Below are 25,437 nucleotides of genomic sequence, written 5' to 3' on the forward strand. Positions count from 1 at the left end.
CAAGCTGAGATGCTCATAAGCCTAGTACTTATTATACAGCAGGAACTTCTTATTGTAACATTTGTTAATGTCTGTTATGTACTTCACAGATAAAGATTCTAGTTGTCTACTAATGTACTATGTTCTTCATCTGTAAATATGTTGTAAGTAATTGCTATGTAAATTGTTAATCGCTATGTAATCCAATGTAACTACTGTGTGTTTATTTTAACTGTGGAGCTTTTCTCCCCAGGTCTCCACTGAAAATGGACCTACGTCCAGTCAGACACTCCCAGTCAACAAATATAAATAAATAAATAATAAATAAATAAATTTAAAGAGATAAGTATAAACAATTACATATTCTTTTAACATAAAAATGTTTACAATTCAAAAGATGTTCACATAGGCATTCACATAACAATGTTAGCTACAGCACTGAATGTCATTATTCAAAATAGCTAACCTGTTCTAAGTGACTCATTCCGACAGTGACCTAGTGGTCTTCCGCACATAAAACATGTCCCATGAGTTACAGGTAGCTATATAAACCACCCATTTAATCTTACAAATATACCATTCCTTAGGAGAAATGTCTGTTTTATTATGTTTTAAATATATATTTTGACTCCCTTGAATAAACCTACAGTTTTTACAGTCTTTTCAGAGGTAAGTTTCATATGGACCTACATTACATGTTTTTACCACACCTTTAGGTTTTTCTAAAAATCATTTAAATTAAAAGCTTTTTGTATACAGAATTAGGACCACTTCCTGCTGCATCTGTTAAATCAGTTTTGCCATTAATAATTTTCTAATTTTCAGTAATAATGAACCTGATACCTACTGCATCTAAGCTCATTGGTATTGGGAAGCTCTAAATAGAGGCTGTTGTGATGTAATTGCCTCATTGGCCCCATACCTCAATTTCAAAATGGTCTAGAAATAGCCTGCCTTTTTACTCTGAATTTCTTCAGCTAACATAGCCAGTCTCGACATAGAACAACATCTGTCTTACACTAATATACTCAATAGCTTAATAAGTGGACAATTGTGATATTTCTATTTATGAATTGGATCCAAATTTGGATTTATCAGTGCATTCCATTTTTGGTGAGCTGATTGGACTAACCCAAATATTCACAACCGTTCTTTGTAAATCTCAAGTAGTTCTTAACCAACTAGTTGTAGTTTTACCCGAGGACAATACAAAAGCAGTTAAGGTTCAAGCGATGCCTCCAGTATCTTCTTCTTCTTCCATTTTGTAACAAAGTGTTTGCAGTAGAAGATTCTAGTGGAAGTACCACTGTGGTTGGCATTACACCTGTTTTTTTCCTGTGGATTCTGATCTGGAGGATATCGCAAATCCTTTTTGGGTAAAACGATTACATCCAGTAGTACATTCAGACATAATCAAGAACATTATTCATCAACTACTTGTAGGTCTGCTATTTTTGACTTTGAATATAAACCTGGAGAAATTAATGGCATTAGAGTATGATAGCTTTTATTTAGAACAATGTGAATGTTGAACAAGCCCCATTAGGACTCATGTTTTACAAATTTCCAAATGGAATCAAAGCCCATGATCAAATTTTGCCTCACAATTAGAGCCCAGGAAATGAGAGTCAGCTGCTCTACTTCTTTCAAAATCTTGTCACTAGTAGTGCACCCCAGGGTTCAGTCCTTGGCCCACTCCTCTTTGACATTTACTTCTTGGAGGTTAAAGCTACACTAAAGAGTTTATGGCTGATCAAGTCTGAAGATAAGATGGTGTCATCTCAAACTCCCCAGAGGAAGCTAAGATCCTCCAACAGGGCATTTCTCAAACCAGCAGCTGGTGCCAAAATCAAGGCTTTTATAACTGAATACCTAGAAACTTATATCATCCTCTGGCAAGCAAACAGTCCCTTATAACTATCATATTGACGATACACCCCTGAAAACTGATCTAGTAGTTAAGATCCTGGGGGCTTATGTATACAATGAGCTGTCTTTTGATCACCTTGTAGCCATTATTGTAAAAAATATGTTTTTTCATTTCACAGCTTATTACCAAGGTTTTGGCATCCAAGTCCAAGTATGTGGTCGTTTTACTGCATTCCAAACTTATCAGATTGATCATTGAGTATTAATGTTCCATTCAGTATGTACCTGCCCAAACATTTGATACAACTCAAATGCCTACATGTTTTTCTTACTAAGAAGATCAAGAACATATTTCATTTAAAAAAAATATATGCAGACCATCTCAAAGTCTTGTCCCTCTTCTCAATGTCATACAGGTTGCTAACAGGCGATCTTCTTCACTTCTGGTATAGAGCCTCAAAAAATCCTATCCTGTCAGACCTACCATTCATCAGTAAGGCAACTGGGAGGTATAAACCCACAAATTAACCCTGGTTTAGCATCCTTGTCTGTCATGGATTGGGACAACATTTAAATGTTCTGCTCATCCCTGGGTTATTTTTTACTTAAAACATAAGGGCAAAAACCTCATGGGAATTTATTACTGAGATTCTAAGGATCTTCGTAGATCAATAACTAAGTACCAATGAAAGTATGAATGCACAGAAACCAGACTCATGATCCTTTATCTAGCATACTGAGACCACTCAGACAGGTGTGTGCACATGCCCACACACACACACACACACACACACACACACACACACACACACACACACACACACACACACATACATTCTTTCAGCCTAATTCATGTCTTTACAGACAATGATATGTCCACACATATACACACACTGACAACTCACTCCCACAGCTTTGCAGGACTTAACTGCAACACTAGTGCTCATGTAGGAGTGATTGGGTGACCACCAACTTTTTATAGCATTCACTTTTTCCTTGCAGAGTAAAACTTTACTTGGCTGAATGATTCTCTGAATTGTTTGAATGAGTAAATCAGGAGGCACAGAAAATTCTGGTGGAGGGCACATGGCTAATTATAATTAACCATTCCCCCAGACTGCTTTGTTAGCATATGGCTTCACTAGCAGGATGACTGTTTGTGCTAAGGCCCTAGCAAGGGGAAACCTCAGTGATACCGTAGACTAAAAACAAAAAGGATTAGTGTGATGTAAAACCCCCTAAGATAAAGTTTTTGCATTTTACTAAGCCTTTCTGAATGCCGGGGTAGAAGTTTTCCCTTCCTGCATGTTCTGTGTTATTTGTTTTAATATTCAGATAATAAAAAAAATGCTTATACTTGTTGGGAACATAAAAAGCCATGTGGAAGCAAACTGATGAGGTAAAAGACATAAAAAGAAGTAAATTATAAGGAAGCTCAAAATAGCTACTATTAGAAAGAGAATCAGAGTGCTAGAATTCAGAAGAGGTTACAAAACATTTATGAAACAGATGAGCAGGGTGAATACTGTCTCACAGAGCAGATTGAGGTAGGGTGATGCAGGAAACATTCAAACTAAGAAAGGGGAAATGGAAAAAGATACAAGACAAAGGGCAGAATGAAAGTGCAAGGTGAACAATCAGAAGATGGTGAAGAAAAGGACAAGAAGGTATAGAAGAAAACAGAACATAGAAAACAGTGGATGCAGGCATGAATATGAAAGGTGAGATTTCAAAAAAACACCCGTAATCACATACATATGGCTCAAATTGTTAAGACTACCTGGTGGGTGGGGCAAAGGGGAATATATGAGAACAAAAAAAACCTGAGAGATATGAATACACAGTACAGTTTAACAAGTTTCAACAGATGTGCAACAGTCAGATGTGAATGTAGACAGCAAATGCTAGCCAAACATTTGCAACAGTGTGCAGTTTTTCTGCCTTTACAGGTAACCAAAAACTGCATTATAAACCAATTTCTGGTTATACATGTAACTGAGTGGCTAGCATTTCCTCTCACTTCATTTATCCACCTTTTCATTTTTTTTTTTTTTTGCATTTCTCCTGTTCTGTGATTCTGACATATGCATCAACAAACCATAATGTCTACTACATTGCCTTATAATTCTCTGCTTCAATTAAACGTGTGAAACTCCAGGACTTGATATCCTTTAGTTTTGCACATGACTTGAGCCTTGTTATTTTATACATTTAATTAGCCTAAGGACTGTCCCTTTAGAAAAAAAATCCCCCTATAGTATATTCACTTATTTTGCTTACCTATATATCAGCCTTTTAATTATGTTACTGTTTATTATTGTATTTTGTCAACTGATTCTGTAAATGTTCATTTTACTGTTGCTCCTTGTAATGTACTGTTCAGCCCCTTGTGGTTTCATTTCTTGCATTAATTATCTGAATGGTTTCTGCTTCCTCAGTATAATTTAGGATCAAAATGGTGTTTGGATAGTTTGCTTCCACTGACAATGAATACAAACAAATATAATGAAATAACTAACTAAACAAAACAGGTATGCTATGACATAAGACAGCAAGCTACATTCAAATTATACTCTATATGACTTGGACTTGTACCCACATCCCATAGCTGCCATCAGCAGATAAAATCTCCTGTGCCATACCAGAAAATAAATAGTTTGTGCTACTATTTACCATCTGGCTATCAAATATTATATTGTTTCGGTTTCCTTACCTTGGCTTCAATCTGTTTGTTGTCCAAGTTCTGAAATAAAAACTTGATCTTGCTTTTGCCATCATCTGAAGATCCTTTAAGTTGGGAAAACTTGTATCTCCAAAGGACAGCCTAAAATACAAAAGCACACACAGGATACAGTTTGATAATTTCACAGGTGCCAGGTCTTCAAACATAATAATGTAAAGGTGAAAATAAGTTCTGTTTAGCACATATGCTATGCCAATATTTTATCATATACATTTGGAGGCATATGTATACCTTATAATAAGGCAAACAAAAAGTCTTAAGAATCAATTACACAGAAATATTTAATAATAGTAACAACATAAAGAATAATAAAGCAGTATATTGTTGGCAAGGTAATATTAATGCTGATTAAGCGGTGTACATAAATAGCTGCAGGAGACCCCAGTGCCAGCCGATCCCTATAAGTTATTTATTTAGCTAAAATTCTTATTAAAATAATTATTAGTTTTTACTTAATTTATATTGCCTTATGACACATTTATGTATTATATTTGTTTTCTTTGTACTTCATTTTATACTTTGCATTGCTGATTAGTTTTCTTGCTGTTGAACGTTTTAGTGTCTGAAGGTCATGTTCTTTTATATAACATTTAATTAAATAATCTACATACTATACAATGCAGTTTTCACATAGGTTCTACCAGCATCAAATAAATGTAAATATGATTAACTACATTAGCAGAATGTTTATGTCATAGCTGTACCAACTGCTTTTCTTCAAATCATTAGAGAAACTTGTGTGCATTCATATTTTTGCAGCTTGAAGATAGAACAATGTCATACCTTAAACACTTAGAGAGAAAATACCATCTGTTCATTGAAGTGCTTACATCCATCACTGTCAAATTAATCACTCAGCAGATCTGAATTTTTCTTACAGTTCTTTAACCTCTTAAACACCAGGTACAGAAAAAGACTCCACGATTTTGATTATTGAAAAATAAAACATGTAGCTCAATGAACTGAAAAAAAATCTAAAATGAATACACTCATTTTCTATTAATAATAAATAGAAAAGAGTTCTTTAAGTACACTTACAAAAACTGTGAACTATTCAGTCATGCTAAATGATACACAATTATAATTCATTGCAAGAAACAACTCTCCCATTTTCAGTTACAGGCCTAGTTATAAATATAATGAATTATTTAGTGTGAATAAAGATAGCACTCTTTTTCTGACCTTTAAACATTGAAAATGCACTTGGACAATATATTATGCTTGGGGTCCACTGCATCAATACATGGCACTCTGAATGCTACAGGCCTATAGATCATTATAGTATCTTTAGCCAGCATCCGCTTCCTGTATACTGGTACTCCTATGGGTTTCAAATGAGCTTTAATCTGTGTGCCTTATGCACCATGGCTCAAGTATGGAGTCCTGACATGTTATAGATTTATATTGAGCTGTCTGATGTCAGTATAGCCTAATGGATCATTCTGACACAATTATACAGCTATTGTGTTGCATTAGTGATTTGATTACATGGAGTAACAGGAACTCTACCTACTTTGTGGCCTCTGTATTCCCATGTACATTAGAATATGTATGCACATGCACATGATGGTAAAGCTTATGCAAACACTGCTGCCAACATAATGTTGGTGGGATAGCAAGCACTCTGTCCATAGGAACAGAGTGTTCTTTCCAGCCTGTATTGTATATTGATTGCTAGCTTAGTGCACATTAACATATCATTTCACCAGAAATGCATTATACCTCACCCTCACATAGGAATTTACCATTTTGTCATTTTTTCAGTGCACTGGAACAGGACATGGCAGAGATAGCGGATGGGATCTGACATGTACCTGATGTGATGGATGAACCTCTGATAGATGTTAGCAAATTTCCTTGACTTACAGAAGGAATATAACATCTAACTTGATATAATTGAGCATTACTCTGCAGTACATGCCTACCAGCCTTCATCTATGATGGCTGATTCTGCTGGAGGTCCAGACAGCAAACAGCTTATCCTTTCACATCAACCGTCTACATGTCTCTGGATGTGATCCATCAGGAGGGCCTCCTCTGGTGCCACAGGCTGTACTTTGACACATAATCCAGTGCATCATCTGAATGGCTTCCTCACCAGCTGGTAAGAGGCATATTGCTCCCAGAGAAATTGGTCAGACCACACAGTCTTTTATACTTTTCTGATGCTGAATACAATATTAAAATATTATATATATATATATATATATATATATATATATATATATATATATATATATATATATATATATATATATATATATATATTTCAAACTTTCAAAATGTTGACTTTCTTATGGTGGAGCCCATAATATCAAAGTTTTGAAACTTCGAACCATTTAAATGGAGATTGCCTTGCAGAGTGGAACGGTATATTTACCATTTTCCTTGCTGTAGTGCAATCTTGTAATTTGGTATATTTAATAGCAGGGAGGTGGTCATACAAAAACGTAAAAAAAAAAAATATTTATTTATTTATTTATTTTGCATTTAAATTTCAGAGTTTCAAAACTTCAATCTTATGGTCTCGACCATAAAAAAGTTGACATTTTGAAACTTTGAAAATGTAGATGTAGACCCAGACATATATAATCTGAAAAAAATCACTTTAAAATCAAAAGACTTTACTGAAAAAAATCACATTAAGCATTTTTATCACACGTGACTTATTTTTTGAGACTGTAAACATACATCTAAAACATACACTTTAAATGCTCTCAGTATGATAATGTGGTATAGTCAAATGGCATTATTTTCCAATGTATTCTAAACTCCATGCTGTAGTTTGTTCTTTTTAAGAAATACTTGTACTTCATTCAGCCCAATAGAGAGAGGCTGCATGCATTAACTGTTACTTGCCATCAACACCCTTTCAATTCCAAGAGTTTTTCAACTTGTCTCATACACAAACATGTCACACAGTCAAAGACAGAGAATTTAAAACCAGGAAAAAGAAGTACAATCTTTGAAATACTTATGTAAAACATATTTTCATTCTTAGTATTCAAGGTCAAATATATTCTTAAGTCTCTTGAGTGATACTGAAATACTCAGTGAAATTCTGGGCCTTTGGCTGAAAATATTTGAAGCCTGCATAAACTAAAGCACTGCTGGATGAGGAAACCTATATATATTTTTTGTCCCTGACTGATAAAGCTGCTTTCTTATACTTGCTCCATTTTGTTTTTATTAATTTATGTATGCATTTATTTGACCGTTGTTAAATGGGAAAGTTTGACTGGGACAGAGCCCATTTTCAGTGGAGGCCCAGGGAGAAATGCTCCAAATGCATGCCTTTGGAATGTGGGAGAAAACTAGAGCAAACAGAGGAAACCCGTGCAAACACAGAGAGGGCATGTAGACTTTGCATAGAAGGCACCCTAGCCAAGAATCGATCTGGCAAACCTCTTGCTGTGAGGCAATAACACTAACCACTGCACCACTGCACTGCCCATATTCTTTTTTAAGAAAGCTCCCTGGTCTGGTGTTTTTGTTCTTTGTGAGAGGTGGACACTTAAATTATCTAGGCTGCTCATTTCACGTTTTTCTTCCATTGGTTACATTGTGTCTTGAGTGATACTTATGTACTCAGTGAAATTCTTGGCTTTTGTCTTTGAAAAGATTAGAAGCTACATAAACTAAATCACTGCTGGTGATTCCCTACTATGTTTCCTATCCACCTTCCCCTTTGTTGATCTGCTTTTAAATCTGGTGATTTTAAGCTGCCTACCCCTACTGTAAATTGAGCTTAATAAGTGCCTCCCTTTCTACACTGCTGTTGATTTCCTGAATTATTTATTTACATTTTCTTGTGCTTATATTGAAAAAGTGCATTTGCCTCTCATTGTCTATTCTACTTCATCTAACTTCATTATCCAGCTAGCTGGTGGATAACGTAGTATATTTTTAACTCTAGCAAACAATTGTTTTTACATCAAAAGAGGTCAGTGGATTTTCCATCTAGTACCTAGTCTGTTTAGGTTGGGGAAACACTTGAGATTTCTGAATGTAGTTTTATTGGCTGGAGGGATTATTACTTAGCTGATCTTGTTTTTTTAGTGCCTTTATAAATTATCTTCAATTGAGTGGCTCTTGGTTCATTTATTCAAAGAGAAGTATTTTTATTGCATAATCACACTTTTATAAGCTGTTTAAAGCACACTGCTTGATCTATATCTTTATGTTTGTTTATGGTAGCATTTTGTACAATTTAAGTTTGTTTGTGGTAGCATTTCACTCTGGACACTCCCTTATTGTGCTTTTGCATTGGAGGACTGGGACTGTTCATCTGGTAGCAGTAGGTGTTTATCTGGTCTATCTGAGCTGGGAAACACAAAAAGGGCTCTAAGTATTTATTTGCACTTCTCTGCACTTGATTTTCACCTAGATAGCATAGACTAGATTAAGACCTGTTGAATCTGGCCTGTTATTGATACACTTGAGCAATAAACCATCCATCTTACATTAAGAAGGACTCCCCTGCACCCTTGTGGCAGAAGAGTGTGGACCTGGCCATGTCTGAGCTGGGGATTGCTGGAGGAAGGTTTATTGTGTGCTTTTCTATTGGTAGATTAGCTTAAAAGCTTTTTTACTATCACCTATATTTAAACCTTGCTTATGTGTGTTGAGTGCACCATATAACAGGGGTTAGCAGTGTAGTACATATATGTAAATGCCTTAAAGTGCAATATTTCCCTAGACATCTGTCAGTAGAACCTTCCCAAGCTTCCCTACTGCACTACAGGTGCACTGAGCAGCATTGCCATACTCATCATCATAGCCTTCAATAGAACAAGCACCTTTGTTACTCCTAGCACAAAAACTGGTCAAACTAGCCTACTCCCTTCCCTAATAGTACATTTGGTAAAAACATGCTATAATGGGTAGACAGTTTCCCATCATTTCACTGGCCAGCCTGCTTGATATGGGCATCCTGAGGCAATGTAGTAATTGCCTCATGTATGCTGACAACCACTTACTCCTACAACAAACAAATACCCTATGTGAGAGATGATTACAATATGAAATTGGAATAATTTCTCTCATGCAACAACAAACTGGACAACAAGCAGGTTGTCAGCACACACACTTCACCTTTCGTACAAAATGAGGTCATAACACATAAACCCACATACATGGAGGTACTCATTGAAGCCTACCAAAAGATCAGATACTTCTCAAATGTAAACCACTTCAACATACTGCTGTGCAATTAGAAACCACTACAAATAATAACAAAACACCAGTGTCTCTGGAAATAAGCTCCTAAGGCAAAACACCTCAAAACCTAATGTGTTGGTCTTAGGCGACTCCACACTGAGACACACAGATGTTCCTCTCACCAGGCTGGACAAGGAAAAGGACACAGTCAGCTGCCTGTTGGGTGCCAGGATCCATCATATCACACATGTACTCGTGTAACTCAACAAGTGCCGTTATAATTCTGTCATAGTCAATACTGGGTTGAATGACTTGGCATGTACCTCTGAATTATACTAAAGGAGACATAACTGAACTCTCAGATTAATTGTCCCAGGCAGGTATGACCCTAGCTCTAAGCAGAATTCTACTTTCATCCAGGATGATGTCACAATTTAAATAAAAAATATTTGAGTTCAACAATTGGCTTAGCTACTGGTTTCAGTACAGGGGGATCTAATATCTGTCAGCCTGGGAAGACATGGTCAACAGGCGACACTGCTTTGCCAGAGATGGTCTGCACCTGTCTCCTCTAGACTTTCAGATACTGGCAAAGGAACTTGCCTCTCCTATAGTGACTGTTTTTGGGAAATGTCAAAACAACAAAATTTCGAACATAACAAAATCCACTTGAGACAAACTCAAGGTTCTGCTGCTTAATGCTGGGAGTATAAACATGAAACTGCACCCCCTGGAAGCACTCCTCATCTTGGAAGATGCTGACATCTGTGTAATCACTGAAACATGGTTCAAGGCTGTAGAGAGCATCCCAGTCATGCAAGGCTGCAATGCCTTCCAGACATTCAGACCTCAGACTCAATGTAAAAGAACCGAATGTGAAGGTGTATCCATCTTCATTAAAGCCAAATACACATTGAGACTGGTTAAACAGTATGACTCTCTCAAACTACTCAATGTCAAATTAACTATAGGCAAAATACCCTACCACATCATTGCTAGCTACAGGTCCCACATTATGAACCAGGAAAGGCACACCGCCTACTCGGACTTAGTAGAGTCACTTGCCATACCGTCTAACACCTTATTCATGGCAGATTACAATTATCCTTCCATTAAATGGGTGACATACATGAGCATGAACATACTTGGTCAGAGGTTCATAGACTTTGTCAATACAAATGCTCTGGAACAAGCAGCCTGCACCCCCACAAAGGGCTGAAATGTCCTAGACATAGGGCTTACTGACATGGGTGGGGGGGCACTGCACTCCCCCCCATGTGTGTTGTCCTCCCTGGTAAGGTAGGACCATAAATTAGTCTCGTTCAAAGTATCTATTGAAACTGTCACCAACACAGGACCAAAAAAAAAAAAAGTCTAAAAAGATTTTCCAAGGCAAACTACAGCTTACTATGGGATGGTATAAAATGTTATACACTCCACAATCACAGACAAAAATGACCTGTACAAACACTTAAGCAACTGTGTAGACTCATCTGTACCTGATCGGATTAAAACTAGGTCCTCCCAAAAAAACAAGCCACACTGGTGAACCTCAAGTATAAACAGGTTATATAAGAAAAGGAAGAAACCAATGTATAAGGACAAGAGGGAACTGATTCAGCAGAGAAATAATTCCCTCCGCAGCTTGAACAAGCAAATAAAGTCCTCTAAAGATAATTATGAAGCTAAAATAGCATCCCCTAGCTAAGGATAATCATAAGGCATTCTTTAATTACGTCCAAAATCTAAAAGGGGAATGTCCAGCTATGCGCCACACTGGTAGTAGATGGTACCACTCATACTATACCAGAGGAAATTGCTGTCAAAGCAAGGTGAGATCATGGCTGTTAAATCTGGTTGACTTCTTTGAGACAGTTACTAAAGCCATGGACGAAAGGAAGACAGTGCACACCACCTACCTTAACCTGGCCAAAGCCTTCGATACTATTCCCCACTCAGGTATAATAGATAAACTCTCTCAACTAGGCATCAATCCATATGTTACCAGATGGGTAGTAAACTGGCTCACTGATAGAATCAAACTAGTCAAAATAGGGAAAGCCATCTCAAGCAGTAGACCCATAACAAGTGGTGTACCCCAGGGATCAGTCATAGGGCCTCTGTTGTTTGGGATATATTTTTCTGAGGTGTAGGCCAAAACTACTGGGCTATGACTGACCAAGTTTGTAGATGACTGCAATTTGGGTGCTATCATCAATTCCCCTAGTGATATGTACATCCTCCAAGAGGGTCTCACGCAAACAAATGAATGGTTCCAGAAACACGGCCTCAAACTGAATGCCAAAAAATGCATCATCATCCCCTTTGGGATTTGGTTAATTTTCCCATCTTCAGTGTATGGTGATTGTGAAACAGTGAGGTTGGGAAATTAACTTTTTCCCACTGTTGTGCGATCTTGGAGTTGGTATATTTAATTTATGGGGGGTGTGGGAGGCACAGCCCCCCACATGGGGGGTTCAGCGGGGCTTGCAGAAATGTAGTAGAATGTGTGTTTGTTAGTTAGGTGTTTTTATAGGTGGAGAGGATATTATTTACATATGCATTGTAGTTTTCAATGTTATGAAGCACACTTTCAATGTTATGAGTTTTCAATGTTTTGGGTTTTCAGTGTTTTGGGATTTAGATGTTTTGGTCTCAATGTTATGAAATTCAACATTATGAAATTTCAATGTTATGAAGTAGACCTGTGTGTGTGTGTGTGTGTGTGTGTGTGTGTGTGTGTGTGTGTGTGTGTGTGTGTGTGTGTGTGTGTGTGTGTGTGTGTGTGTGTGTGTGTGTGCGTGCATGTGTATTTATATATATATATATATATATATATATATATATATATATATATATATATATATATATATATATATATATATATATATATAATGCATTATGCATATATATATATATATATATATATATATATATATATATATATATATGTGTGTGTGTGTGTGTGTGTGTGTGTGTGTGTGTGGTTTCACTTTACAGTCCCGAAATACTGAAATATCAAAATTCAGTATCTCAAGACTGTAAAGCCGAATACTGAAAAACTCGAAACCCCAAAAGGAAGAAATTCAAAATTGCGATTGCCCACACACACACTCCACATACAAACAAACACAAATACACCATCTTCCCTACAATACAAACCAACAAAACACACAAAAACACACTAAAACTATCACATGCATGGACCCCACACCCCTGCTACTTATATATACTAACTCCGAGGTCACACTAAAAACACAAACACACAAAAACCACCAGTACACATTCTACACTCTCCTTCCACAAACACATCACATACGTAAAAATACCACCATTCTGAATACTTACTCACTCCCAATCTTACCTACCTACCCTAAACCACACGTCAAAACTCCAAACACACTCACACACACTAAAATCTCTACACAAAACCCCTAGTAAAACATCACTTATCTGAATCTCCAGCTACATCCACATACCACACCGCACATCATTAAAACAGGGAATCCGACATCACGTACATGCCTCCACAACCGCAAATTTGACATTTCCACATTTGGCATTTCTGCATTCGGGATTCTGCACTTTTGCGCAAGTGCAGTTTCAACACTTCGGTCTCGAGCTACTGAAATGCAATATTCCAGTAGTTCGATTTTCTGAAGTGAAACTATATATATATATATATATATATATATATATGGGTCTACCTGAGTTAGTCGAAATAGCAGAAGACCGACAAGAGGCCGAGAAGATCGACATTTGTGTTGGACTTTAGGGTTAGGGTTTGGGTTAGGGTTGTAGATAGTTGTGTATGTGAGGTTTGGTGTAGGTTTGTAGGGATTTTGGTGTGCTTGTGTTGTGTGTGTGGTTTTGGACAGGATGTGTTTTGTTTGTTGATTGTTCGGGCATGTTGGGTTTCGTGTTTTGGTCTTTGATTATGTCAGGTAGAACCATATATATATATATATATATATATATATAGATAGTTATTTAGTTTCTTTTAACTTAAACTCTCACTGAATAAAGTAGTCACCCCATAATGCAACATAGCTGTGTCCAATATACAGCTAAGGAGGACTATTAATTGGCCTGAAGATCCATTGTATTTGTAATTTTCTTTTTCCCAAAGGATTGTGAGCTAAACAGGATGAATCCTGGAAAGCCACCAAATAGCCTCTTATAACTTCAGCTCTGTTGTTAAAGAAAATTGTCGGAAATATCATCAGAAAGTGTAAGATGTCCGAAAGGTTTAAAAACAGGTCAGCAGGCATCTTGATACTGTGGCAAGAAAATCTAAAACTGTTGAATGTTAGGTCATACAGCCATAGAAAAGTCCAAGAAATGTCGAGAGAAAGACTTTCAGCCCCCCCATTTATTGAAACAGATGACAACAGGTATGATTTAATTCTATTAACGTATTGAATGCTACTAATTCTATAGCCCATCTCCCAGCACATTTGTGTACTCAACATCCAATGATATTGGCCAGTGCCCTAGCTACTGCTCAGGCAACCCAGCTTTGGTTAGTTGTCATCTGTCTGAGCTACTGTCAGGGAGTGATGGGTGGGACAACCTGAGAGAAGGCATTTGACTATGCGACCCTTATGGGGAGATTTGGTCCATAGATAGGAGTAGCGTCCAGATGTAATAGGCAAATGCAGGGGGGATAATAACAAGGAGTAGGTCATAAATGAAAACAATACCCCCCATCGAAGCATTTGACAGCACAATCTTAGAACAGAGATAGTACAGGGGCATTAGTAGAGTCTGATAGACACAGCAATGGACAGAGGGAATTGGAGAAGCAGAAAAGAATGAAGAAGAAGGGGAACAAAAAAATCCAATTACATCAACCAGTACTGGGCTACACAAACAGTTCCTGTAGTTACATCTGATTTAATAAAGCTTGCTGTTTGAAAGATAAATACAGCATTGTGTATTGGAGGTGCAATATTTCAGGTAGTTTGCTATCTTACTTTTCTGAATTCTTGGCTCAGTACTGGCTCTTCAACTCACCAAATACTTTAATAGTCAGGTAGGGTCTCAAGACTGGACAACTGTTTTCCCATTTTTTTACTGGTGGGTCTTCCAGTTTTCCAGGAAGCTACAGCCTTATTAAATTGGATAATATTCTTTCCAGTGTAAATGAGATGTAATGGTCAGAGTAATAAAGATGAATACTGGCATTCTAACCCTCCTGATTATTAGTCTATATAGTTCTGAAAACAAAGTATTGGGTGTCCTCATTTGACCTTTTTGAGTAGGCTTCATTGACAGTGGGTGAAGCAGTGTAATTGGACTTAGCCAACCAATTGTTGTCAATTATCCATGCTAATATTACTGACTTACTGATAGTGCTATATATATATATATATATATATATATATATATATAGAGATATATATATATATATCTATATATATATAGAGAGATATATATATATATATATATATATATATATATATATATATATATATATATATATATATATAAACACACACACACACATTTTATTGAATACATATTGTGTACACTTGGTGTAGGCTTTATTGAATCTGGCCCTAGGAATATAGCTATTTAAATGTTCCAGTGAATGTAAACTAAGAAATTGTATGACTTGTCAGGAGTATAAGTGAGGCTTAAAGGTAACACCTTATTCCTTAAGACCAAAACTTTCTCATATTGACCTTTTGTGGGAAAAATCCTTAATTTTCCTCTACCATACAAGATGCTTTATTTTCAGCTGATAAGAATTTTAAATTTCTGGATATTATTGTTGCTCTCAAATTCACCTTCAACTATGATGTACCATCCATCATTTAAAAAATACTATGGAGCTATTCACTTAACACTAAAGTAAATTTTTAATATATCTAAATCATTCACACAAACATTGTTTCATTAGACCTGCAATGGTCTCCAAGGCTATGTTTTATTTATACTGCACTAAGCAAATTGTTAAATGTTATCTTTTACCACAGTTGTTTGAGGTTTGCACTCACAGAGTGAAGGATGTAAACATACTCTTCTGTATCTGGTTTCACATCAGTTTTTGAGAGGTTTCATGTGGCTAACCTGCAGAGCAATTAAGTATCTCATACTTGACTTTTTTTTTTTTGTTTAGTTGAAATGGGATGCAAAGGAAGACAGTAGAAACTACAGAGAAGCTAGCACTATTTTTAAAAACGTAGTAAAATGAAGATCGCTGCCTTAAATTAGCCTTGATTTAAGATGGAAGCATATGCCACCTTTGCACACATTTTAAATCCTCGTGAATAAGAAGCTGAGAGACAGAAAACTCAAACAGGTAGTGATGGCACACAATGCATTTGAATGCCCAGATGGCTGTATGTTTACAAATGTAATATATGAAATTCTGATGATATTACTCTCATTCTACTTAGTTTGGGGGATAAAACATAAACATGCCTTTGCAGTCAGCAAGTGTTTCATTCCTGTTATGGTACTGGCACACATCTGACATACATACAAGAAAAAGAATGAAAGAAACTTGACAAAATAAATAAAATTAACTGATTCAGGGAAATTGCAGCTGTCTCACCAATGCTTTGTCTATGTACCCCTGAACCACATCATAAATATCCAACCCACAAAGTTAAACTGCCCAGGGACTCTAAGTGCTGACAGAACTTTCTAAGTTCTTATTCTTTTTTCTTTTCTTTTTTTTTTTTTTGTTTTGTTTTGTTTTGCAATGGTGAAAGTCCCCTGCATACTCTGTGTAGAAGGCAAACACTCAGCATCCTTTGACCCTACAATGTCAGCTCCGTAGCCACATGACATGAAGAAGCATTACAATCCTAAAAGAAAAACAATCATTGCACACAGCAGGAAACTACAGTGTCAGAGCTTTCCTGTTTAAACAATAGTGATCATTAACTTCAGAATCAGGAAGTTTAACTCAGCAAGTTGTGAACTCTTCTAGTGAACTGTTGGGTAACCAGCACTCATAACAATCCTAAAAGAAAGTCACGTGTTGCTGCTATGTGATTCAAAAGTATCAAAAATCACAAGATATAAAACAGACATTGCAAAAATAAATGCAGTTTTATATTTTGGTGGTAGTTTATATGCATATGAGCTCATATACTTGTAGTTCTTATTATCTAGATGTTAATCTGCTATGAATCATTATCAGGTTCATTTCTACTCTCATAGAAGGGAATGTCTTATAGTTTTATAGCAGACAGACAAATGTGGGTGAATAACAGCTGCTGGCTTTTATCAGTCTGCATGTCTTCAACTTTTTCATGATGTAGATTAGTATTTCTAAGTTGAGCATATGCAAATGTACTATAGATGGGTGTGTATACTTCTCAGCCTTGGAATATGTACTTGTCTTTATTTACATTTTGAGACTAGATGGTCATTTGGTCAGCCTCTGCCACGAGTTTCTACTGCTGCACTGTATATTACTATCTTCACTCCTTAGGGAACAGACTACTGGACAGTGATCAGTCTATCTGTTCCATTCCCCTACACAGTTTCCTGGTGCCTTGGCTGCTAACAAAGCTGCAGTTACCAGGATCATAACACGGAGAATGTCTGCACATCTTTCTTTTTTTTTTTTTTTTTTATGAATTTGTAATTATCATTCCATCATATGCAAGGGGATTTAAACTATTTAACTATTTTGCATTTTTGTAATGTTTATTTTACACATGAAATGTAAATGGTATTCCACTGAAACAGAAAATAATGTTAAACTAGTTCTGAAAATGACATTTACAGTATTACAAAAATTATCTGAATTAAGAGCTATGTTGGTATGGGTCAAATTAGGATGCAGAACACTGAGGGCATGATGACTCCATGGATGCTAAATTAAATTTACCGTGGGATTCAATAAACTCCATTCAGGAGTAGCACTATTCCTGCATGGAGTGGTTCATGCCCGTATAGAACAGCAGCACACCTTGCCTATTCATGAAGGTGAGCTGCTGTTTAACCTACACGGACATGAACCATGAATGAGTGCAGGGTGCATGTTCAACAAGTGCACAGGCATTTAAAATGCCCCCTGCACTCAGAAAGTGCCCTACGGCACTTTCTAATACAGTCTGGCATAATATTAGAGAATTTATCTAATATTATGCCAGTATTTCAGTGTCTGCGGACACTGAAATTAAATAAATGATCATTTCAGTGTTCACAGGCACTGAAATACATACAGCTCCAGGAAAGCAATGGAGGGTGTTTGTGACCGGTTCTGTGACACACCCCCTGCATTGTAAAAGTGCCATATGACACCTCCGCAACCTGCTAAAGCAGAAAATGTGTACAATAGCACAGATAATGGTGGATAAATCCCTGAAAAGGGACACATCATACATATTGCCTTCACAAACTGAGAACATTGATAGAAAACAAGTCATGCATTAGCATGCATTACCAAAGGATAGAAGTCTAAAAGCAAATGTATGCCAATACTGGTCAACAACTTCTCCTTTAAGCAGTGTTAAAATTGGCTTAGTGGATTTGGGCATTGCTTAGTGGAGCTTAACTTTTTCAAAATGGTCCAATGACAGCAAAGGGCAGGAATATCACACTATTTAAATGGCGTAGGCAGGAATACAGCTGTAATCTGTTATAGTCCATCTGTGCAGATACAATGGCTGGCGTAGGAGGGAGTGCACTTTCGGGCACAATGCTGGAATATTTGGGAGTCCAGGGTCATGGCTGGACTCCTAGTTAAAAACCATGAAGAGAGACTGCTGCAGGGCCAATACCAGGGCTCCCAATACAACGCTGAGGCCTGGGACCATCTCGCATGTGACCTCACCAGTGCTACTGGCATCTTCCAGACTGATGAGCAGGTACAGCACCACTATGCCGACCTATAGCATAAGAAGGGGGCGCTCTTGGACCAATGGATCCAAGATGGACGGGACCGGAATGCTCCAGTATTGTGTAAGTATCACTATCCAGTAGTTTGTAGCAAATACTAGCCTTAGAATGTGATAGACAGATATGCATAATGTGTGTTTCTCTCCCCTACAGCTGCAGCAGAAAGGACTGTGAATGTGGAAGCCCATGGTGACAGACTGCTGAGGCTGCACCGACAGGCTGGTGAATACAAATCTATTTTGCAGTGTATAGTTAAAATAGCTAAGAAGGAGTACATTGCTTACTGCTAGTAGGTATACTGTTACCATGTGAAATGAATAAATAAAAAAGTATGACTGACTAATACTGAAGAACAATAAAGACCCTTAAAAAACTGTTATGCTTATTCTGGTATGAAAAATCTTGATGAGTGGATGGGAAATAGGAAATGCACCCCGGTGATCACTTCTGTGGCTTTGCTCGATAGGGGCACAGGAAATTAACTTTCTTGGGTGGCGTAAGCCAGGGAACCTTGTTGGCTAGGCTTACTTAGGCCATTGGGCCAATAGCCTAGTACCTACCTATGAACCTATGTTGTTGTAGACATATATAGAATGTATACAGGTTTTTCACACCAAATATGGCTGTGACAGCATACATTAACTGAGGTTCATCTGTGAACAAGTTGTTAGAAGAAACCATAGATGGTGTAGCTGTAAAATGAGATATAAATTAAATGTGAAATATATATTGCACTAAGCTCTGAACCCTGAATAGTAATATGGAAATTATCAATGTGTATACCATGCAGTATTGCCTTGTGTTAACCTTTGTTTTCCAGGTTGTAGTAATCCAAAGGAGTAATGTACAGTCCGATAACTATCTGTCATGCATGCATCACAGGTTTACAAGTTCAGGCTGTCTAACCAAGAGACTTGCACTGAAACCATTGAAACAAAAAACAGTAGCTCAGTGTGATGAGAAAACGCTTAGTTGTTAATTTTGCACACCCAGACACTGTTCAAATCCAGGGAGTGGTACTTAGATGTGTGCATATCTAGACACAAGGAATCAGGAATAAATGTAAAAACAGTCAGGTAGTGTTAACAGATATTCTCCCCACAGGTTTTACAAGTAAGTAAATGTTGGCAGTAGTTGTATGAAGGGTATACTAATAAACTGTGTACAACTGTTCAATTGTCCCACCTCATGCCTGCAAATGACAGCAGGGTAGGTACATACAATATGCACTCTTCTCAAATCATACTTCTCAACTGTATAGATATTCACTGAATGTCCAGATATTTGACTCAGATTTTTGATCCATTTTACATAAAATAGTGGATTAATGGCAAACCATTATAGACCGAATTTAGAAAATAATGATAGACATACAAGTGTCAGATGTCATATCCATCAAAAAAGCCATGCAAATGCAAAACCTGTTATTTTATCAACTTTCTAAGTTTGTAAGAGCAATATCTAAAAATTGTTCATATTTATGGGCCTTTGTCCCACTCTTGTGTATGGCTTTGTCCAGATGTCATGCTCTAAGAGGTTGAGAGGTATGTTTCCGATACATGTCTCTCAGATGCCATGCTGTCATGGCTAGTGGTCACTGCTGCAAATAATCCTGGACACAGATAGAAACCAGTTGACATATGCCAGTAGCACACTCACATAACAGCAGTTCAAGGTACTCCTCCTGTGCCAGGTATGTAACTCTGACATGTACGAGTCCCCTCTAGTCATGTACCCAGAGTTGTCTCAGTTTGCCTCATACCATTCCAGGCTGACAGTTTAATTGGTATGTTTGTACTACAAAAGCTATGGCCATAGGTAGATGTAAAGTGAGGGCAGACCAACAGAGCATTGAGCAGTACTGTTGTTGAAAATAGAAGCATAAACAGTTGTTAATGGATTTTCTGTCTCACCCCCACCCCTCATCTGCATCAATAATTATGACTCATATACTACGGGTATGTTGTACTCCAACCCAAATGTTGGGACTTGTGTTATATCATTGTTAATATGTTTGATTGCTTGCACGTTAACATATCTTGTTCAAATACCATAGTTGGTGGCCTGTTATTGTCAATGTTACTGGCACGATGTTACGATGCATACTGTTGTTCCATTTATGCATGTGTTCTGTTTGCTATGCAACTGTTTCAAATCAGTTTTATGGGGTTAATTGAAACACCCATGCATGCTGTTATAACTAATCTTGAAATGTGTTGCTCATGACTAACCAACATACTTTGTAAAACATCAACACCGTAGCATGTTTGGGAGGGCAGATCCCAGTGGATCCGCCTGTCCCACCTCATCTGGCCATGGCACCAGGCCCCAGCATATCTGGGACCCAACCTAGATCTCACTCATCTGCTGGTTCTGCACCACCTTTGGGTGACACCATCACAGGAGACGGGGCCCATCCCCATGGGAGCAGGCAGGGACAGAAGGCTGTCAACCACAGTCAGGTCTAGGATTTGATGTGCAGCACCCTATGATCCAAGATGGGAGAGCAGCTGTGCCAGATTGAGGGATGCCTGGCACACCTCAAGAAGCAGGCCACCCCTCCTGTCCAGCCCCCAGCACAGCCACCTTTGGGGCCATGAATGCGCAGTGGTGACTGCCCAAAGGTGGGGATCTCAGTCCCACTGTAACCATATGGGGGCCCATGGGCTTTGGATTCCCAACCACCCACCCAGTCAAATGTATTTACCCCCTCATGTGTCATATACTTCTCCTGTCTGCTGTCTTGTCTGCCTCCCTACCCAACCTACCACCCCAGACATACCTACAATCCTTTGCCAACATCTTACTCTCACCTTAAAAAAAAAAAAGAAAAGGGCATCTATCCCAAAAAAAATATCGCCCCATACATAGCTGTCCATTTAGCACATGTGTCCACTGGACACATGTAATCTGGTCCAATTGACTTGACAACACAATTCTGTTGTCCTCACCCCTCTCTCTTGGGTTTGAATGTCCAAATTCACCGCCAAATTCTGTATAAATGCACAGCTGTTGCTGTATAAAAAATGGTCAGCTATGGACCTTCCCTACACCTGTCCTGCACATCTCTAGCTATCTTTCATATTGTTTTTCCAGCTGCGTGCCACCTTTTCACCACTTTCCTATCACCCGTTTTTCTTTTCTTTTAAAGAAATTAGCGCAGGTGTAAGCAAGTTTGCTTGATGCTAAGTGAAGCCAACACAGATTAAGCATCTGTATGGTTAACTGTGTGTAGGCATCACTTAGCATCATGCAAACCCATGCAAACCCACTTAAAGCTACTTAAAACTGCTTTAATCACTGTCTCCATCAGCCGCTGTTCTGCCTAGCAAAAAAATAATAAACACTGCCAAGTCTCAAACCCAGGGCCCTGCTCATTATATTCAGAGCAATGTACCACTACACCATTTGAGCTATAGGGATTGCTGGTGCTTTTTTCAACATATCATGCAGTAGAGTCATTCAACAGTAGGGAAAGGATTCTGTTGAATCAGTCAGGTTTTGTCTATAAACATATAACACGTATATATGCATGGAGATGCATATGTATGGAAAAATATATGCATAATATAAATAGAGATATACATATAACATATACACACACAAAGACACACACACACATATATATATATATATATATATATATATATATTTATTTATATATATATATATATATATATATATATATATATATATATATATATATATATATATACATACATATACACACACACACACACACACACACACACACACACACACACACACACACGTATATATATATATATATATATATATATATATATATATATAGATATTTATTTTATATGGGTCCCCTACACATGGTTGACATTTCATAATGTCAAAGACTATATGGCCGAGACCATATGATCGACATTTGAAATGTCGACCATGTAATAAAAAAAAAAACACAATAATAACTTATCTTCACAGTACTTGAAGGGGGGCTATGCCCCCCTGCACCCCCTGTGGGGGGGCTACACCTCCCACACTCCCATAACTTAAATATACCCACTCCGAGATTGCACTACAGTGTGGAAGATGGAAATCTTTCCATTCCACACTGTACAGAGATGCAGGTTCCACATAGTCGACATTTTGAATGTCGATCATATCGTCTTGGCCATATGGTCCTCAACATTATGAAATGTCGACTATGTGTAGGGGACCCATATATATATATATATATATATGAAGAAAAAAATATATATATTATATATACATATATATATATATATATATATATAGCATATATATATATATATATATATATGGGTTCATGTCTGTCGATTGACAACTCACTTATATCGACATCCACTTCACGACATCTGATATACTTTCGACCGCGAAATCACGCTGCGGGTAAGAGATAGAGATTTATTTAAAGCTAGCTAAGACATGCATACAGACATGCTACTTACTAAAACATAAACATGGTAGGCATGATTGAGATTTATATCTCTTCATCTTACCTAATAACCATCCCATGATTTGTGTGTCTATTTTAGGATTTCAATGATGGTGGATGTGTTGTGAGGATGTCGAGTGAATGGATATATTGAACCCATATATATATATATATATATATATATATATATATATATATATATATGTGTGTGTGTGTGTATGTATTACATTTTTTTCTTCATATATATATATATATATATATATATATATATATATATATATACATACTCATAACATGTAATGGAATCATACCTCAGAACCATACCTCTCAACCTCTTAGTGCAAGAAATCTGGCCAATGGCTGTCAAAATGGGGGGCAATGAGAAAAAAAAACAGGAACATATTGTAAATATTGCTCTTACAAATGTAGAATGTTGACAGAGTGAAAGGGGTTGTTTCAGCAGAACATGTTCTGAAGGATGTTAATTCTGAAACTGAAATGTATGTTATCATTTACTGACAGAAATCCTCAGATCATCACAGTGATTTACCAGGAAAGTAAAAATAATGAATCTGTGGAACAGACCAGAAATATGAGCAATAAACCTGGACATTCTGAAACAATCTGGCCAGTCAAGAGGTATATTCAGAACCCCTTATTGCAACAAATCTGGACCAAGCCTGAAAAAGTGTGGGGAGAAAGCCATGAAAATAGGGACATATCTGAAATACTGTAGTAGATAACTGACACATTTGCTGCAGTAACAACCTCCTGTCTGTCCTAACATATAATGACTGAAATAGCACAAGTCCAACACTCAATTACGTCTCACTAGTTAGTGACTTAAATCCTCACATCATCCCACTGATGTGTCAGAAATACACAACACTTATGGGGGCCAGGTAACACTACATCCTACAAATATCTGGAGATAACATCACATTAGGGAAACTACACTCAGCTGCTATGCATGTCACCAAGCACCATCTAAACTACAATCAGACTGACACAACACTAACCCAAATCCACTATGGGGAATTACACATGTATTTGCAAATATATCAGGCACTACAGCGATGTAACAGCACTGAAAAACAGACACCAGTGTGAAAGTGCATACCCACAACCAATTTCACCACAGTCACAGTGACATGCCAGTAAGCAAAATGAACAGTAGAGTATAAGGACTGTGTGAACCAAAACATCTCATCATGTTTGCCACTCACACACTACCCTTACATATACTGCTCCAATTCACAGTGTAGTATGATGCCTGACCGTGGCATGGGATATGTCTCAGTCTGCCCCTACAAACATATACAGCTGATAGACCACCAGAAACTGGCACAGCATGCTCAGTCAGATAGAAAATGAGCCATAACACATACATCAACCCTCCTCCCTACACAGGCCAAATAACATTTACACACTACACTGCTACACAATCCTGACAGTCTGTCAACAATCATCAGAAATACACAGACCTCTCAACTGTTCAGCATCCCACAGAATGTTCAGGCTTTGTCCTCATATATAAGGCCTCTTACATATAACATGTCTGGCATTCTAAAAAATGAGTAGTCCAGTAGAAACCTTTATAAGCAAGGTACACATATTCAACCACATTATTTTTTAGAGAAAAATAAATACATGCTTTTATCTATTTGTTTAATGTTTGTGAGTTTTAAATAGTCATGTTTGTTTTTATGTCCAAAGATCAATTTTATGAAGTATGTCACTTTAAAATACTAATTATTTGAATGAATTTTTATTAAGTGTAATTAACTCAGAATGTATAAAAGATGGGTTTTTGATCTTAGCCTTTATCTGATGAAGTCACAGATATTTCTGGACGAAAATTCTTTTTTATTTGAAAGTGTGGCATTAATTTTACTTGTTCTTGGCTTTTTTTGTGATAAATAAATGTGTTGATCCCAGCGTGGTGCCCTTCATTAGTCCATTTTTTTTGTTCTGGTTATATCTGGCATTCTGATACAGCACTGGGATGGTATTAGGAATGAAGGCACTAAATAATGATATACCCTACCTATCAACCTCTACTGCATGACATCTGGACAAAGTCTGACATACTTGGGGGACAGAGGCCCAAAAACAGGGGCATATGTGAAATATTGCTGTTATAAACTGAGACGGTTACTGGTGTAACAGGTCTTATTGTAACATATCTTTTCTGAGGGATATGAAGTCAGAAACACAAATGGATGATACCATTTACTGACTGCAATCCCCACAGTATGCTACTGATTTTCCAATGACAAAAAATGTCTGAGGAACACACCAAACATGAGAGTCCAAAATCTGGCCATGCTGTGGATATCCCTACAGTTGACAGTTATGTAAACCACATAACACTGTCAGACTTAAAATCATG

General features: G+C 37.3%; 1 protein-coding gene across 1 annotated transcript in view; it reads right to left on the reverse strand.

The window, feature by feature from the left end:
- SNTG1 (syntrophin gamma 1) overlaps window positions 1-25,437 on the reverse strand; it is a 4,111,241-nt gene that overhangs the window by 125,809 nt on the left and 3,959,995 nt on the right. The window contains exon 22 of the mRNA XM_044065493.1: window positions 4,562-4,672. Coding sequence (XP_043921428.1) covers window positions 4,562-4,672 — 111 coding nt within the window. The remainder of the gene's footprint in view (window positions 1-4,561; window positions 4,673-25,437) is intronic.

Source organism: Protopterus annectens, chromosome 3.part0, assembly GCF_019279795.1.
Source record: "Protopterus annectens isolate FY-2018-M chromosome 3.part0, PAN1.0, whole genome shotgun sequence".
NCBI lineage: Eukaryota > Metazoa > Chordata > Ceratodontiformes > Protopteridae > Protopterus > Protopterus annectens.